Source organism: Plecotus auritus, assembly GCF_963455305.1.
Source record: "Plecotus auritus genome assembly, chromosome: 5".
NCBI lineage: Eukaryota > Metazoa > Chordata > Mammalia > Chiroptera > Vespertilionidae > Plecotus > Plecotus auritus.
The window spans coordinates 81,392,804-81,408,134 of NC_137776.1; the positions used below are offsets into that span (position 1 = coordinate 81,392,804).

A 15,331-nucleotide genomic window follows, 5' to 3' on the forward strand; every position below is an offset into this window, starting at 1 on the left:
CATCTCGGGCTCGTACTCGCTAGCCCCGTCTAGAATCATCTGCCACTCTTGAGGCACCCCCTCACTCCATGCAGGTCTCTGCTCAAATGTCACCACTCAGGCCTTCCCTATCCCCCGTCCACAAAGCCCTTCCCTCCTACTGGTGTCCTTTGCTGTCATGTCCACGACGGTGTTTTATCTGTCCTGCTCACTGCTGAATCCTTGTTGCCCAGAAGAGTGCCTGGCACAGAGTTGGCACTCAGTAAACACGTGCTGAATGGAAAATAAATATAAATGCTTACTGGACTTTACAAAATCCCAACCTGCAACGAAATCCGAATTACCGCGTGGTATAGGAACACACAGGCGTGGGAGGGCCTGTGTGAGGACGTCACGTGGTGCCGTGAGCATTTGTCAGGCTCTTTGCAGCACAGTACAAAGCATGAAAGAGGAAAAAACACCAGCCATATAATTGCTGCTTTCCAATTTAGCGCAAGAACTAGGACATGCATACACTTCCCCAGACTCCCCAATCCGTTTGTCCTGCTCAATTGCGATCTAACCCCTGCCACACCCTTGCTTAAAACTCTTCAGCGACTCACCCGTCTTGAGATAAAGCCCGAACTCCTCACTGAGGTTACACAGAATGTCCTGATCTCACCTGCTCACCTCTTCCCGCACTGGGTTCCACATTCTGCACAAATGGAAATGCTGGCTCTTAAGATAGTTTCTTTTGCTTCTGAGTTCGGCTCATTCTATTTCCTCACCTATAACACTCTTTCTGTCCCCTCCTGCATCAGCTGACTTCTGCATCACAAACCTCCCCAATGTTCTTCCTTCAGCGGGCTCTTCGCCTGTCTCAGGTTCCTGCAGGAGGAGAAGGCAGCCCAGTGTGCAAGTACTTTCAACTCTTGGCCTGTGCCACGCTTGCTAACAGTCCACTGATGAAAGAAAGACAGGGGTAAGTCCAGCCTGAAGGGGTGGAAAAATGAATTCCACGTGATGGGAGCAGTGGTGAAATCCCAATAAATTAGGGCAAACAGATAAGGATGGGGGAATTATTGTAGTTCTTTGCAAGCAATTTATCACACTTTCCCCCTCTTTGTCAGCTCCTACTCACCTTCTGCTCTCAATCTAGACAGACTCTCCTTAATCCCTAGCGTGAGTGAGAAACCTCTCCCACAATACCTTCCCTGCATCACTGCTATTGCCTGTATTACTCTCCAAGCCAATGAATGAGTGACCACAGTGATATGGGACATGCTGGGCCTCCCATGCATACCTGGTGGGCTGTGCTCTCCACTTTATGGCAGCATGGTATCAGCCTTCCCTACTGACGTGAAGGTGACCGAAAGGAGGAGGGAGTTCTGGTTTCTGTTTTGTTTTCATTGCCTAGTACAGTACCTGGTTTTTCTTTCTTTTCTTTTTTTTAAAATATATTTTATTGATATTTTACAGAGAGGAAGGGAGAGGGATAGAGAGCTAGAAACATCGATGAGAGAGAAACATCGACCAGCTGCCTGCTGCACACCTCCCACTGGGGATGTGCCCGCAACCAAGGTACATGCCCTTGACCGGAATCGAACCCGGGACCCCTCAGTCCGCAGGCCAACGCTCTATCCACTGAGCCAAACCGGTTTCGGCTTTATTTCTTAAAAATACCTGTGAAATAAACACTTAACTATAATAAAAGTAAAATGGGATAAGTTCCATTTTAAAAGACACAAAGAATATTCTTGAGATCCCTGCAAGACCCAGCAGGCTGCAAATATTTAGCAAGATCTGAGATAGTATAAAATTAACTAAAATAAGAATAAAACACCAGAGGGAAGAAGAGAAAACCAGCCAGAGAAAGCAGCACTTCCTTTTTATTAGACTCACAATGCTGTTTTGAAGTCCAACCTCTCTCTGTAAAATGTGTCTTTCTTACTAACATTCCATTGGGAAGCAGACAGACGTAGTCTTCACTGTATCTCTGTGGTGCACCATCAACCAGTCCAGCATCTCAGAGAAGAGCTCTGTGGAGGCCGGCGGTGATCAACCGGCCTCCCTCCTTCACACACACACACACACACACACACACACACACACACTTACATATGTACACACATACTTTTATTTTTTTTTTTTACAAAAATAATATAACAGGTCTACACAGATCTATTAATTATTTAAAGTTTCACAGCAAGGCCTATGCTTCATTATAAGCATTTTTTACTTTGGATTAAAGTGGGAACTTTAGGCCTAAAAATAGATTTGAGATTATTGAACAAAGGCCATATAGCAACACAGACATAATAAATCTTGATCATCAGAAAATTAGAAGTATTCTGTGGTCATCCTTATGCTAGCCCTACTCCATATCCCCATCAATTATTTTCATTTTAACTAAAATACAAAAGTAAAATAGTTCACTGAAATAATCTTCTATTCATTACATTAGCACATATACCAAATTATACTAACTGCATGATAATCTCTATGTACCAAGACTATATTTTTGTTATACTTCATTAAATATGGTATCCAACCAGCAACCACACAAAAGGAATGCATACTGAACAACAAGGGAAGGGGAGAACAATAATTTGCAGGCTATCTTTTTATATGGCACCCAAAACAAAACAAATAAGAGAAGCCTTACAAGATACTAGTAGGTATCAAACTAATTTGCAGTGACATTTAATATAGTTTTACCAGAAGGAATACATTTAGGTCATATACAGAAAAACACATAAACTATGTGAAACTCTAGGATTTCTCCTAGAATATTCAAAATGCTCATCAGAAGTTAATTAGTATAATAAAAATGGTGACCAGGTGATTGAATAAACAGAATGCCATTTAATATATTAAAAACACAGATTCTGGGAATAGGTTCTATCTCTCAAACACCCAGAAATCTGAGTTGACAGATCCTCTACTTTGCCTACTTGATACTAATAAAAATAAGAAGTGTTTGCACAGACTATAAATGCAAGGCCACAGCCTAAGGGACAGTCACAGAAAGAATAAATGAACACAATCTTGCCAGAGTGAGTACAGAGAGCTCCTGCATTTTTGGTCCCCACCCCCACCCCAAGGGCCATCTCTTTGGGGAAAAAATCTTTCAACAGTTCAAGTCCATTACCTTGGGCCCCACAAGCTACTACCCAGCCCAAGCTTGGCACCAGAAAGTCTTTCAGATGCCAGTACAACGCTTGATCATTCAACTGGACAGGCCCTCTTCATGCCTCCCAGGTTCCGACTGGCACAACCTCCTTCCCACAGAAGGGGTCAGCACTGCTCTGAGCCACAATGGGGTGGACCAGGAAGAGCTAGAAGAAGGAGGTATCTGATGAAAAAGCACCTGCCAGCCGGAAATCCTCTTTGGTGAGAACACTGTACATGCGCTGAGGCAGAGCTCGGGAGTAGGGGGCGGGGCGGGGCACCGTGGTGCGCAGAATGAGTTCCCGGCCAGCAGGGGGTGGGAAGTCTGACACTGAGTTCTGCCTTCTCTCCTCCGCGGAGCCCATTCTCTTCAGTTCCTCCTCCGGTGGAGCCATGGCTGCAGCCTTGAATAGAATCAAATGCTAAATTCAAGATCAAGTCGGTGCTAAACTTAGATCACTATGAAGGACAGATGAATAAACATGATAAACGCAGAAAAATGTTCTACATTATTCAGTAATGTTGTCAACTATGTTATGATTACTCAAGAACACAATACAGAAAATACAAGAAGTTTGAAACACTACATGAGCAGCCAGAGATTACAAATAAATTGGTGAGAGAGACAGAAGGGATAATGACTTCGGGCAATCTGCTTTGAAAAGTGGGGACCATATTCAAACATCTGATGAAAAGGGAAAATGTGCTAGTTTCTGTGTTTCTTCTAGCAAAGACCCAAGACAGCGTCTGATGTCCTCAGTCCAGTAATGGAGCTGGTTCTCTGAGGCTAGATAGAAGGTGTTTTTTATGCCGGTTCCAATTCTTTTTAAGGTTCACTGGTGGAATTACAACTGGGGCCAGTGGTTTTGTTTGTGGGCAGCTAATGTGAGGCAGTAGTGAGGTCTACGTAATGTAGCAATGGCAACAAAAGTGAAGTTCTCAATATCAAAGGCATCTATTTTCTCATTAAAATTGCATAAAATACATATTCAATTAATCTTAATTTTAACTCTGATCACTATAATTGTTTCATTTCTCTGATCACTGTATTTCTTTCTAAATACCCCTGATTTGGAAAAAAAATATTTTTGGCAATGGAAATATGAAACTATGTTATACAAGAATCAGCAAGAAAGGTATGTCAAATCCAAACTGTTAAAGAGGTCGTTAGTCTTAACGATCTTACAAAGTTAGAGGGAGGGGAAGGAACAAGAAACTATGAGGGACAAGGCTGTTTGTTACCTCATCAGAAGATTCAGTCAGCTTGAGAAAGGGTGAGAAAAGAAACAGTGATGAAAGGGAAAGAAAACCAAGCAAGATGGTTTTAAAAAGAGACAAGGAATTTCAAGATTATTTCAGACAGCATGCACTATATTAAGGAACATGATTCTATCAAAAGAATTATCAAGACAAACATACAACACACCTAGTTATCAAATTGAGCAGACATACCCACTACTCATGCATCTGATGGCTCAACAGGTGACGTACAGAATGTCATTTAATGGGAAAATGATTTAACAAAAATCTACCTCTTTTTTAAAAATATGTTTTTATTGATTTTTTTAAGAGAGAGAGGAAGGGAGAGGGATAGAGAGATGGAAACATCAATGAGAGAAATATCATCTATCAGCTGCCTCCTGCACACGCCCTACTGGGTGAGGATCGAGCCCATAACCTGGGCATGTGCCCTGACCAGGAATCGAACCAGTGACCTCTTGGTTCATGGGTCGATGCTCAACCACTGAGCCACACTGGCCGGGCAAAGAATATATGAGTTTTATTGAAAAATTAAAATGATCAGGGCTCGTGCAGGAGACAACCAATCAATGTGCTTCTCTCACATTGATGTTTCTCTCTGTCTTTCCCTCTCTCTTCCACTCTCCCTAAAAAAATCAATGGAAAAATATCCTCAGGTGAGGATTAACAACAACAACAACAAAAAAGTATGATTTTTTTTTTGGTTAATTCTCACCAATGGGTATTTTTTCCATTATTTTTTTTAGAGAGAGTGGAAGTGGGGGGAGAGAGAGAGAGAGAAAAGCATCGATGTGAGGGAGACACATTGATTGGTTGCCTCCTGCACCTGCCTGGACAGGGGCCGGGGAGTGAACCTGAAACCAGGTACATGCCCTCGATCAGGAATTGAATCCACGACCCCTCGGTGCTCAGGTAGACACTCTAACTGCTGGGCTAGACCGGCCAGGGCTAAAATGTATGACTATATAAAATTACTGTGTGCCTATATTAGTAAACTGACATACAATGTCAGTTATGAAAAAAAAAAAAAAGAATAAACTTAAATGGTTTTCATTAGCCAGGCATTTAAGGACTGAGTTGAGAAATGTACCAACCCAGTGCTTGTTTTATGGATTGGTCTGCCAATTCCCTAAAAACATTCACCACGAGGTATGGAAGTTTGAAGTCTTTTACAATTACATAATGTGGGATGAATGAACAATTTCAGATTGGCTATATGATGAGGCCCTGAAAAGATGATACACTGTTATATTTATTGATGTAGAAAGATAATTATATTGTGTGGACAACAAGAATAATAAAGTAAATTATATAATACTAAAGACCTGGTGCATGAATTTGTGCACAGGTGGGGGGTCTTGCTGGCTTGGGGGAAGGGATGCGGGAGGTTGGCTGGCCGGCTGGCCACGCCCCCTGGTTGAACTCCTGGTCGAAGGGAAAATTTGCATATTAGCCTTTTATTATATAGGAGGACTAGAGGCCCGGTGCATGAATTCGTGCCCAGGTGGGGTCCCTCGGGCTGGCTGGCAATTGAGGCCTATGGGGCCGCTGGAGGTTGGCTGTGGGAGCACACTGACCATCAGGGGCAGCTTCTGCATTGAGCGTCTGCCTCCTGGTGGTCAGTGCACATCATAGCGACTGGTCGACTGGTTGTTCCATCCTAATGGTCACTTAGGCTTTTATATATATAGATAATCCTATTTTTGTAAAATATACATATATTTGTATACACTACTTGTTAAATGCTGGCGTGATCTTCAGTGGGGAGTAAGATTAATGTGATTAATTTTTAATGTGATTAATGATTCCTTTAGAATTTTCTGTGTTGCCCAAATTTTTACAATGAGCCTTTACTTATAGTCTGGGAGGTGGGGGGGGGGGGGGGGGGCGGGGTTGGAGGCTATTTCCATTTTGGGGAGAATAATTTTGCTTAACTATTCAAAACAAGTAACACTCTCAGCATTAAATATATGAATACTTTAGGCTTTAAATCCTCTTAACACACAAATTTTAGAAACTGAGGAGAGTTTTTGGAATATGAGGAAAGTTCGTATTTCTCATAATAAGAAATGAGCTCATGAGCATCTGGTGAGTAAGCAGGCGAAGAAGACATAGGGTGTGAAAACAAACTCGGTTCTTGCTTTCATGCCAGACAAAAAAACAAAACAAATCAAAGTAATTATCTATTGCTTTCTAGAACTCGAATTTATAAGGAACTAAAATACTTAGTTTTTAACTGGAAATTTTTAAATTTAAAGAGCTACCTTCATAAATAACCTCATGTTTTAATTCTTCCTAAAAATTCAGATCAATATATTTGGCCATGATTTTGATATATTAAATAGAATACTCCAGATAAACTCAAAGGAGATTATGAAGTTTTTACTCCTTGTGTAAACCCATTAAAAGTCTTTTTCTTATTTGATTCTGAGAATCACACCTTCAAATCTGGGTCATTCCAGTGCCCTCAGTGTCAGGTAAGGGCCCCGGGATTTAGTGCACAGGGTAATATTCTAACAGAACCTTTAGGGTTAACGAGCCCGGACATGAGGTCACCGTGGGATGCCAGCACCTCTTACCCACAAACAGAGCGGTACAGAGAGCATCAGTACAAAGGCTAATTAGCAGCACCTCTATGAAAATCGCAATCTCAGTGCTTTAGGATGTCAGAAGGTACAATCTGATTCTAAACCTGTACTTTCTAGCAGAAGTCATGATAAAGACGATGTTTCAAATCAGGCTTCTTCTGTGAATCCCGTTTCCATCCCCAAACTCTGAAACCCTGCGCCTCCTCCCTAGGAAACCTCTTCACCGTTATAAAAACAGTTAGACTTACTAACTTCATAGTTAAGCTGTGAAACCATTTGCTGTACATGGAGTCTGATCAGTAAAACTGAGCCCTGTTCTAATTTGAAAGTAGTGGACTTTTTTTTCCTACAGCACAGGACTGGCCATTGGCCATTGAGTCCCTATCAAATTAAGAAAGCAACATCTGAACGTAATACCCAGGCTTACACTGGGCCAGCAGCTGTAGAAGCAGCCATGTGTCAGAATCAAAACAGCGCCCCACTGAGCAGAGGGCTGGCGAAGCCACAGAATGTCAGTGAGGAGCCTCACGTACCCGCTGTGCGTTCACAAACAGCTTGTGAATGATCCTGCCGGCGTGTCCTCTTCCCGCACCCACCACCAGCACTTCGGGCTGCTCTAAAAGGCAGCTCACAAATCTGGGGAGAAAGAATAGAAGGTGAGCTGCTCAATTCCCATCAATCCTCCAGATTAATTTTGTGGGCAAACCCTCACACTGATACTGGCTCAACTACCATGGCTGGAGTGGGACTTTATAACAGGATAAATTGGTATTTGGAATTAAAATCGACTCAAATGACAATTCTTACTACCTTTCAAGCATTTTCATAAAATTTGTGAAAAGCCCATCTCTGTCAAAGTGTAAGAAGAAATATTCAGTAAAAGTTGATAACAAAAACCAAGTTTCATTTATACAACAAAGTAATGATCCATGTTTCTTGTTTTTATTCTTTTAAAAATATTAATATTTTAAAATCCTCACTCAAGGATATATTTGTTTGTTTTTTAATTGATTTGAGAAAGTGAGAGGAAGGGGAAGAGGGAGAGAGAGAAAGAAACATTGATCAGTTGCCTCCTGTACATGCCCCAACAGAGGATTGGATCCACAACCTAGGTATGTGCCCTGACCAGTAATTGAACCATAACCTTTTGTTGCCCGGGGTGATGCTCCAATTAACTGAGCCACCGGCCAGGACTGCTTTTGCTCTTTTGAGGTGTATAAGTGCGTGTGTGCGTGCATGCACAAAATGCATGTTTTGCTGGGCAGTGTCACGACTGTAAACTGCCATCTTGTGCTGGAAATACTGTACTGCCAAGTCCATCACACATCTGTGGAGTAGAGCTAAGAGAGTCGAAGGCAGACCGCCAAGCATGCACTGCCTGCTCACTGACTGATACTGCTATATTAGAAACGACTCACTTGATTAGAGCTCATTCTGCTCATTTAAAAGGAAGGCATTTTCCATTACGCTCAATTAATATTTGACAAAGGAGGCAAGAGCATACAATGGAGTCAAGACAGTCTCTTCAATAAACAGTGTTGGGAAAATTGGACAGATTCATGCAAAAAAATGAAACTAGACAATCAACTTACACAAGAATAAACTCAAAATAGATAAAAGACTTAAATGTAAGTCAGAAAACTATAAAAATCCTAGAAGAAACCATAGGCAGCAAAATCTCAGACATCTCTCGTAGTAATATGTTTATGGATATATCTCCTAGGGCAAAGGAAACGAAGGAGAAAATAAACAAATGAGACTACATCAAAATAAAAAGCTTCTGCACAGCAAAAGAAACAATCAACAAAATGAAAAGGGAGCCCATTGTATAAGAGAACATATCTGGCAATGATACAGTTGATAAAGGGTTAATATCCAAACTATATAAGGAAATCATACAACTTAACAAAAGGAAGACAAACAATCCAATTAAAAAATGGGCAAAGGACCTAAACAGACACCTCTCCAAAGTGGACATACAGATGGCCAAGAGGCATATGAAAAAAAATGCTCAAACTCACTGATCATCAGAGAGATGCAAATTAAAATGACAATGAGGTATCACCTCACACCTGTCAGAATGGCTACTATCAACAAATCAACAAATGACAAGTGCTGGCGAGGACGTGTAGAAAAAGAAACCCTAGTGTATTGCTGGTGGGAATGCAGACTGGTGCAGTCATTATGGAAAACAGTATGGAGTTTGACCTAGTGATCCCACTTCTAGGAATATATCCTAAGAGACCCAAAACACCAATCAGAAAAAACATTCACCCCTATGTTCATAGCAGTGCAATTATACAATAGCTAAGATCTGAAAACAGCACAAGTGCCCATCAGTAGATGAGTGGATAAAAAAAAAACTGTGGTACATTTATACCATGGAATACTATGCAGCAGTAAAAAACAGGATCTTTTACCCTTTAAGACAGCATGGAGGGACCTGGAGAGTATTATGCTAAGTGAAATAAGCCAGTCAGAGGAAGACAAGTATCACATAATCTCACTCATATGTGGAATCTAGTTAACATAATAAACTGATGAATAGAGTGGATCCAGAAAAGAAAAAAGAAAAAAGGCATTTTCAAGAATAAAGAAGGCTGGGAGAAAATTTCACTCAATGAAAGATATAAAATTCAAACAAAATCTTGTTAGAAGCTATAGCAAATGCCTTGTCATATACTATTAATTTTCTAGCATCAATAATGTCATTCCTTGTGAAAAGGCTACTGATGATGTTAACATGATAACAAATTCAAGCTACTGAAGTAGCTAATTTGGGAACACTTTATCACACATTAAAGCAACACATGTCATTTCAATGGGCACAAACAGACAAGGGCTCACAGTGAAGGCTCCTTTGATAATGGTGCTGCCAGGAGAAGAAGACTGGCCCAGGCATTTGCCTCATCCTGGAGAGGCCACTCGGTCACTCTCCAAACATATTTGCAAGGTGCACAGTAAATGCACCTTTGCTCTCACAGGTATTTTAAAAAATTAAATGAATATTGAGCAGAATTACGGTGGCAGAACCCCTCAGACTGTGGTTAAGGAACAGTGAGAGCTGCAAGCAAAGCTCTGAGCAGTGCTAGTGACAGAGTTAACGGCTTCTCCTCAGGTGCAGGCACCACACCTCCAGGAGCAAACAAGGACTTTGCTAGGAAGAGAGACCAGGTAGACTTGCTTCTGCAAGTGGGAGCAATGGAAACACCTAGAAAGTACTCAGAAATACAGTAGAGGTCAAATCCTATGATAATTATTTCTCTGAATTTGGCCAATGCTTGTTACAAATAATAGGAGAGTATCACAAAGAATCTTGACATTTCATTAAAATTTTCTAAAGGAGTGGTGGATTTTCCTATTGCAGACAAAAATAAGCGAGTCAAATAGCAATTACCTTTCGAGATCTTCCTTTTCCTCCTCTTGTTCACATTTCTCAGTTCCAAACTTGGCTTTCAGTGAGTGGGCTCTAGCAATTAGGGCTTCCACATTTGTAATTTGATGGATGATTTCCTAACAGTAGAAAAGGGGAAGTCATACATTGGAAAACAGCAAAGAAAGGCAAAAAAATGTTTCTTGAAAGTAATTACTACCCATAGGGAAGAGAGAGTACTTGGCGAGATGCTGACAATCCACCCAACTTACTTCTAGTTTCTTGTCTTCTGGATTGGGAAAGTGCAGGACTTTGCTGGAATGGGATATTATCTGCTTGATAATCTTCTTAACGGAAGAAATGTTTTCTAGACTTTCTATTAAGAAGATCAAAACCATCATTAAATAAGTTAGACAAAATACACTTTCATTTTAGAAATGAACTAATTACTAATCAAATAAGACATTTACCTTCTTCCTTTACCTTGAGTACAGCTGCATGAATTACACAAGGTAGCAGGTGCCGAGCAAGGTCTGCAGGTTTCTGCACTGCCAGATAGTGCAGCACCTGGAGGAGGCACAGACTCAGATAAATTATCAATGCAGTTGCCTACGAATAAAGCAGCCATTTACGAAACAAAAAATCCTCTGGACCAGTGATTTTCAACCTTTTTCATCTCATGGCACACATAAACACATTACTAGAATTCTGCAGCACACCAAAAAATATATTTTTTGCAAATCTGACAAAAAATAGGTATAATTTTGATTCATTCACACCAGACGGCTATTGTTGTGTTGGCTGTTGCCATTTTTTTGACAATCTAATAGAAAAGAGGTCAGTGTCCCTGACTAGTCAGGTGTTGCACGCTTTAAAAATTCTTGCGGCTCACTGGCTGAAAACTGCTGCTTTGGACCACTGAACTCACATCTGTAACTAAAGTAGAGAAGAGCTCTCTTCTCTTAGTGTCTACCCCTACATTACAGGCAAATAGCTACTACTGCCAAAGGTAAGAATAATGTTACTGAAGACAACTGTATACTGTCCTCAATAAGGGTTAATATTCTCATATCCCCATCCTCACTTCCATATGTAATGCATACAAATTAGGAAAATACAAGGAAAATAAAAACTACCTGTAAATCATACCACCTAGGGATAGAATTTTTAATGGTGGAACGTTTTCATTCCAGAATTTTTCAAAATATCAAGTACACATAACATATTAAATGAACTAACATGAAGTGTCTAAAATACTTTTTGTGACCTATTTTTCTCACTTATTATTTCTAAACATTTCTAGGTACCCTCCACTGATTTTTTTGGTTTGGTTGTTTCCTTGTTTATTTTTCTAAAATGGAAATTGTTTTACTTTTCTGATTTAAAAAATACAGCATTTTTATCACGCAGATTGACTCTTCTTTTTATGGGGGTAGAGGGCCTGGGTGACAGATTACCTCACTGGTGCTTGGCCTGAAAATTCCATACTGGTTGATTAAGATTATGTTTTTGGGAGAGGTTAAAACTGCAATAGATAAGGTATTAACCAGGTTTGATGTCACTGGCTTTTATTTAGCACAAGTGATGCCCTTTTCTTTTTCTTTTTTTAAAATTTTCTTGGATTGCAGTTTTAAACATTAGTTCTGTTTCAGCGTTTTGATTTTTATTTTTTAATCCTCACCTGAGGATATGTGTTTATGGTGTGTTTTTTTTGGGAGAGAGGGGAAAGGAGAGAGAGAGAGAATGGAAGGGAGGGAGAGAGAAGAAAAGGAAGAGGGGGAGGGAGAGGTAGAGGAAGAGGAGAGGCAGAGGGAGAGAAACATTGATTGGTACGTGTCGGACCAGAAATCAAATCCACAACCTTTTGGTGTATGGGATGATGTTCCAACCAACTGAGCCACCTGACCAAGGTTAGTGTTTTGATTTTTCTTCAAGGACTCTGATAAAATGAGTATTATTCCTACTTTTACTATTTTCCATTTCTACTACTTTCTCTCCAACCCCCTATAGTCCTTTTGCCACTTTTTCTTGATGCCTTTTAAATATTATATTTAAATATGAATCTACTCTCTCTTGGGCCCCTTGTCATTTAGTCTTTATTTTTGATATGGTGTCTTTTTCTATTTCTATCTTGAGTTAAACCAGCTGTTGTTTCACTACTTTGCAGTTTTTGGGTCCATTTTTGCTCTTGGTTTTAGTATTTCTGATTAAAAGTGATTTTTCATATCTCCCATGCTTGTTTAAAGATATCTGATTCAGTATGTATGGAGTGCTGTTAACAATTTTCTGCTTCATGGTCAATTTTCTGGGAAATGTTTTCATTAGCTAACTGACCCACCTGCATTTTGTTTTTTTATAGTTTTGTATGGATGTGACCTGCTCTTTAGTATACCTAGTAATGCCACAATTTGAAAGTGCCCCTTTTCTGCAGTTCTTTAAAGGACAGCAGAGGATGAGGGAGGTTTGTAAGTTTTTTTTGTTTTGTTTTGTTTTTTTGTTTGTTTATTGATTTGGGAGAGGAAGGATGAGGGAGAGAGGGATAGAAACATTAATGATGAGAATCACGCCCCTTACTGGGGATTGAGCTGCAACCCAGGCATGTGCCCTAACCAGGAATCAAACCGTGACTTCCTAGTTCATGGGTCGATGCTCAACCACGCCACGTTGGCCAGGCGGTTGATAAGCTTTGTCTTTCTTTCACTTCTGCATGATCCTTAATTTCCCTCTTATTTCCTTCTTTCCCATTATTGCTTTATCTCTAAGGCAGTGGTTCTCAACCTTTCTAAGGCCGAGACCCTTTAATACAGTTCCTCATGTTGTGGTGACCCCCAACCATAAAATTATTTTTGTTGCTACTTCCTAACTGTAATTTTGGTACTGTTATGAATCGTAATGTAAATATTTGTGTTTTCCGATGGTCTTAGGCGACCCTGCTAGCGGTTCTCAACCTGTGGGTCGCAAAAATCAGTAAAATATTGCCCTGCTGTTGGCTCAATGGCTCAAAGCAATTCCCTAACCTGATAATCCTTTTACTGTTTACCAAACTTTACCTTTGATATGCCTGTATCCATTCCTAAAGGGCAAATGTGTATTCAAGTAAATAAAAAGCAGACTGGCCCTGAGCTTCTCCATTAGAGAGAGGTTTCCACCTTGCTCCCCCCCCCCCACCCTGCCATGCCTTCTAAATTCATATTTCTTGTCTAGTGTTTTCATTTGTGTGCAGCCCCTTCTCAGATCATGAACTCTAGCTGTGCTGGATGTGGCACCTGCAGCAATGGGAACTCCATTGGAATTTGGCTTGTTTCTCTATTTATAGTTTTAATTTGAAGGTCACTGTAATCTCTGTCTCCTAGTAATGCTTAAGGCATGTATTTATTTACTTATTAAGTATATGGGATTATTTGGGAGGCCAGTGAATGGTGGGTAGGAGGGTATGTGGGGCAATTTGATATCAGGCAACTACCACTATTCATTAGAATTCCAAATATTTTTTAGTAACTGAAAAGCAGTTCACTAAATGATCATACCATAATTTATTGAACCAAGCTTATTTTTGGTAAGTTTGGTTATATCCACTTTTCACTAAAAAACTTTGCTGAACATCATTCTTGTACATTGATCTTTACATATTTCTCATTACTTTCTTAATAAATTTCTTGGTAGTAGAATTGCTAGGTCAAAGGACATGACCAATTTTAAGGCTTTTGATATATGCTGTGAGATGAGACAGTCCAATGGTAAGCATTCTATATAAAATATGGATATCTTATTTTTGGGCCTAACTGCAACTAATTCTAAAATTTTAAATGTAAATAGGAGATACATAAAAAGCTCATTAAATTTCAATGCTTTGCTTCTCAAGAGTGTCCAAAGATCTCATGTCTATGATAGTGAGTTTTTAAAGTGCTAGAACAATAACTATCACTTTAGTGTTAAATACGCAAACCTCAGTTACCTTTTCTGCTTCCCGTGTATCATCAAAGAGTCTCCTTTGCCTTCTGGCAGGAACTGGCTTAGCTGTTTCCCAGGCTTCCACCCACATGTTGCTTGGAATCTTCATTCGGGCACTCAGTTCTCCTTTCAGAACCGTGTTTCCCTTTTCATCAATCACTTCCTCTTCAATGTAATCCCGGGGTGAGTACCACCTCACAAAGTCTTCCAGACAGCAACCTGGATTAGCTGCCTAAATCAAGGCCAAAAATTCAGCAGAACCAAATAAAAATCAACAGTTACTGATAAACCTGTTTGCAAGATCATACTTTCCCCTTCACAAAAAGCCTACCTAATCTTTATAAAATCTAATATGTGACATGAGTTTGGGTGTCACTTCGAAAACAGATCAAATGTTATTTTTGCTGTCTCTATTTTATAGAAAAAGAAAATACTTCCATTTGATGAATTTGGAAATAAAAATTTTATGTAAAGTGAAAATAATTCTCTTAAACAGATAAGTTATATAGTTTAAAATTATAGCATAACTACTCAAAACTTAGAAAAGTATCAAATAAGTGCAGGTCATGTAAATTAAATAATACACATGAAAGAATAATAACACAATAATGGAAAAATTCTGCTCTTTTTCCCCCTCAATAAATCAATACTGCAGTAAATATCAGCTAACCTCAAAAATGTTCTATTCAGCCATCAAATTCTTGTGCTTTATGTACAACATTACTCTCACATAAACTGCTTTTGTGCTGTTAAGGAATTGAAATGCAAACTATTATTGTTTAGGTTTCTGAAATCTAATTAAATTTTTACTCAGTGTATAATTCTATAGAATTTACAAGGGTATATTTCAAAATCCTTTAACTAATTACACATTCAAGCCTGGAATAAAAGTAGGGGCTTCCCAGTGTTAGTAGTAAGGCACAGAGTTCTCTTTTGCAAGTGTACAGTAATATATTAGCAGAGTACTAAGGATGGGATATGTATTATCCCCTAATACTCAAAGAATACATGTACACACATTAAACACATA

At 39.6% G+C, this 15,331-nt stretch overlaps 1 protein-coding gene across 5 annotated transcripts in view; it reads right to left on the bottom strand.

Annotated features, from left to right (window-relative positions):
- Positions 1 to 2,079: 2,079 nt before the first annotated feature.
- RAB3GAP1 (RAB3 GTPase activating protein catalytic subunit 1) overlaps positions 2,080 to 15,331 on the bottom strand; it is a 115,359-nt gene continuing 102,107 nt past the window's right edge. For 2 of the 5 annotated variants that reach the window (XM_080670639.1, XM_080670636.1), the window contains 7 exons: positions 14,306 to 14,533; positions 10,821 to 10,917; positions 10,623 to 10,726; positions 10,375 to 10,490; positions 7,511 to 7,613; positions 4,372 to 4,392; positions 2,080 to 3,533 (listed from right to left, as the gene is read on the bottom strand). In XM_080670639.1, the coding sequence (XP_080526765.1) occupies positions 3,297 to 3,533; positions 4,372 to 4,392; positions 7,511 to 7,613; positions 10,375 to 10,490; positions 10,623 to 10,726; positions 10,821 to 10,917; positions 14,306 to 14,533 (906 nt within the window). In that variant the 3' untranslated portion in view covers positions 2,080 to 3,296. Of the gene's footprint in view, positions 3,552 to 4,371; positions 4,393 to 7,510; positions 7,614 to 10,374; positions 10,491 to 10,622; positions 10,727 to 10,820; positions 10,918 to 14,305; positions 14,534 to 15,331 lie in introns of all 5 variants that reach the window. The other 3 variants (XM_080670640.1, XM_080670637.1, XM_080670638.1) reach the window with 2 other exon arrangements.